This window comes from Ceratosolen solmsi, unplaced genomic scaffold (genome assembly GCF_000503995.2).
Source record: "Ceratosolen solmsi marchali unplaced genomic scaffold, CerSol_1.0 scaffold28, whole genome shotgun sequence".
Lineage (NCBI taxonomy): Eukaryota > Metazoa > Arthropoda > Insecta > Hymenoptera > Agaonidae > Ceratosolen > Ceratosolen solmsi.
Genome location: NW_011948429.1, coordinates 3,783,915 through 3,787,364, shown reverse-complemented (window position 1 = coordinate 3,787,364; position 3,450 = coordinate 3,783,915). Strand labels below are relative to the sequence as shown.

Below are 3,450 nucleotides of genomic sequence, written 5' to 3'. Positions count from 1 at the left end.
TGTGTTGAGCTTGTTCAGCCCGTTAAGGCTTGCCCCGTCCACCTGCTTTAGGTAATCCACCGAGGCCTCCAGGCGCCATCCCGTCATCTTCAGCGCGCGCATGCTGAGCTCCTAATGGGGTTACACCATTAATTTCATCAATGTGTCGCTTTGGTTAATTACGTTATATAATAGGGCTTTGAGTGCTCTCCTTTCTTCATTTATGGTTTTTTAAATAAGATTGGGGTATATTATAAATAAGATAGGTGATATTATTGGGGTACTTTTAACATTACTTTAGATTTTCTTTTTAAAAATATCGTTAAACACATTGAACCGTCGGCCAAATACTCCGTGTTGGATGAAATAAATAACTATTGTTGATATTCTGAATTGTGAATATTCTTATTAATTTTCTTATAGTTTGTACGGCTGATTGGGCTCTATTTATATTGAATAAAAATATATTTGAGAGTCAAATTTAAAATTAAATAGATTCTTAGGTATAAATAATTAGCCAATTATAAATTCGATCTCAAATTCGATTACTCACTCTCCTATCCTTAGATTAATTTTATTTTACAATTCGATAAAATTGATTCCCAAACGTTATATTAATTTGTATATGATTTAAGCAAAAATGTAATGTTTTAGTAAAAATACGAATATTGATGTTCAATGAAATAATTGAATTTAATAATTTAATATTGGTTTGATTGTGTTGTAACAATTGAAAATATTGTTTCAAATAAAAATATTAATGTTATTAATATAAAAGTCATCTGTTAGCATTATTTTTTTATTTCATCGATATTATTCTCAAAAGATTATTATTATTACAAAATTATTACTTCATATTAATGTATATATTTGGCACATTATCTTCAATGCAATAATTAAAAATTATAATATTGTTATCTATATATTTTGGTAGAATTGAAAATTGGTTAGTTTTAGCGTTTTCAATGCCATTTATCAAATATGTATATTAAACGTAAAAAAATAACACTGTACAAGATTTTTTTTACAGCGTATAGTTATTGAACATATATATCATAGCTTTAACATAATTAAAGCATAATTAAATTTTTTGCATTTTCATGTAATTTCAAAATATTACTTACATTCGGTTAAATTTATTAATTAACACCTTAAACATAATGTTAACGACGAATGAATCATACATTTTTAATACAAATTATTCATATAAGCACTTGTTTTTCATCTCAAAGTAATTTACATTAATTTATCTATATGATAGTTTTATTTTAGTATATTGTCAATGTAAAAATAAAAGTACAAGCGATTCCGGAGAATGTGTTTAAACAATTTAATTTTTTTGCATAAGATATACAATAACATCATATAGAGATGATTAATATATTGAATATTTTATTTGATTCGATGCTTTGATATAACTTATACTTACTATTTACATAACATTTTTAAAAATCATTATATTTGATCATTACGTAGTTGAAAGGAGATAAGTTTCATTGCATTCAAAGAAAAGGTAATTTTACCTCTGTGTAACCCATCCCTATAAGTTGTGCTATAGCTTGTCGTTGATCAGGTTTTTCTGCAATCGATCCAGATGCGCCTGATAAACCACTGAGACCGGAAGCTGAACTTACGCCACTAGTAGTCGAAAGCGTTGATATTGTACTAGCAGCGCTGGAACCAACTTCTCCTGTACCGCCTAGAAACAAATATTGTTCTTTCTCAAATATTCTTATATATTATGTGACATTTACTATGTAGTTAATATTTGTGACTAATTATTGTAGTCTAGAAAATTGAAGGATAGACAGTTTCCATAAGCATTCGCTTATAGCGTCGCACATGCAATACTACTTATCAACGATAATCTTTATTGAAAATTTTTTATAACCTATTTATGAGACATAGGTAAGTAACATTTGTTTTTGTTACTCACTTGTACTATAAAATGTTCGTACTAAGATATTGCAACAATATAATATTAGAAATCTCTAATACATCCTAGAGTAATTAACATACACACGATTAATCATTAACGTAATTAATTGATATACGCATGCACTAATTATCGTAAATGTTGATCGTGCTATCGTAAATTAATAATTCTACAAAACATATTGAAAATAGATTTGTAAACATTATGCGCGAGATCGGTCCTTTTGTAACAAATCGTTTTGATAAAAATAGATATCAACATTTAAGCAGCATCCACAAAACAGGTTTTGATGATAATAACTGCCACATACGGGCCATATTTTATATTACTGCGGGTGAAAAATAGATTTATATATTGACATTAGCAGCACAAATGATATTTCACAATTTTAGACACATTCAAATTTAAAACAGTTAACGATCCCTCTTATTCAACGATCAAAGATAGAATACATACCAATATTAGCGAACGGGAGTAACGAATTACGGATCTCAGCTAGTGCCTTCTGATGGTACCCAGAGGCACGTGTGCTTGACTTGCTGACCGCGGGTGGATTCATAGTGGCCCATGCTAGGCCCTCGGGGACCTAGCTCTAGTTTGGCAAAAACATAAATACACAGCTCATACAAAATGAACATTTAAGTCAGAAAAAAAACTAGATGCTTCTTCTTTGTCATTAAAACCTCCTCTTATCAAACGACGCTTAAATTTATAAACTTCATCGTCAACTAGTATGGATTTACAATTTTTTCACTATTTCTTGAGAGAAAAATAAGGCTCTCTTAACAAGGCACTAGATAACACAATTTAAAGCACAGAGTCTTGAGTGGAGGTAATTCCAAGTATGGGGAAGTAAACGACGATCGACGAGCATAGATTATCTTTGCGTCAATCGGTGAGTACCAGGCACCCTCTCACCGTCCAGTGTCATTGCTATAGCGGAACTTTGCAATGTCCCTCCACCTTATCGAAGGCTGTCTCAAACGCAGAGACATGCCTATGGATATTTGGTGGCTGCTAGAGCCAGCTAAGGTATCTCAAACACTGTGTTTCCAACCCTATGCACGTATGTTAACCTACACCCCTATCGCCTCTCCTCCGAGCAATTGATTTTCATAACAGGAAATCCTTGCGGTTGAGCTCCAATTTTATTTTAACAGAGAGCAAGCCTAAAATATCACTAGTGCAAACCAATGTCGATTTTACATAATGGCAGAGATGCTGGGGCACCGGGGCCGCTGCAGACCACAGGCTTTCATAAATTCAGGACTTCTAGATCAAACTCTAATCGAGCATTTCCTTCGTGATCCTCGGCACCTTCGACACTCAGTCCGTCTTGGTTTTGGCACACTCGCTCGCTCGTTCTCCCTTCCTTAAATTCGCTCTCTCTCTCTCTCTCTCTCTCTCCTCTTCCCTTTTTTTTCGGTTGTCGCCTAGACCCGCTGACGACGTCGCATATTTTACGCGCTCCGTTGCCTTTGGGGCAGCTGCGGCGAACGAACGAACGAACGAGCGAGCGAGCGAGCGATAGAGAT

At 33.4% G+C, this 3,450-nt stretch overlaps 1 protein-coding gene across 1 annotated transcript in view; it reads right to left on the bottom strand.

Moving 5' to 3' along the window:
* wts (serine/threonine-protein kinase warts) overlaps positions 1-2,669 on the bottom strand; it is an 8,927-nt gene extending 6,258 nt beyond the window's left edge. The window contains exons 1-3 of the mRNA XM_011501566.1: positions 2,372-2,669; positions 1,503-1,678; positions 1-111 (exon numbers count right to left, since the gene is read on the bottom strand). The exon at positions 1-111 is cut by the window's left edge and continues 465 nt beyond it. Coding sequence (XP_011499868.1) covers positions 1-111; positions 1,503-1,678; positions 2,372-2,474 — 390 coding nt within the window. The 5' untranslated portion in view covers positions 2,475-2,669. The remainder of the gene's footprint in view (positions 112-1,502; positions 1,679-2,371) is intronic.
* Positions 2,670-3,450: the final 781 nt, after the last annotated feature.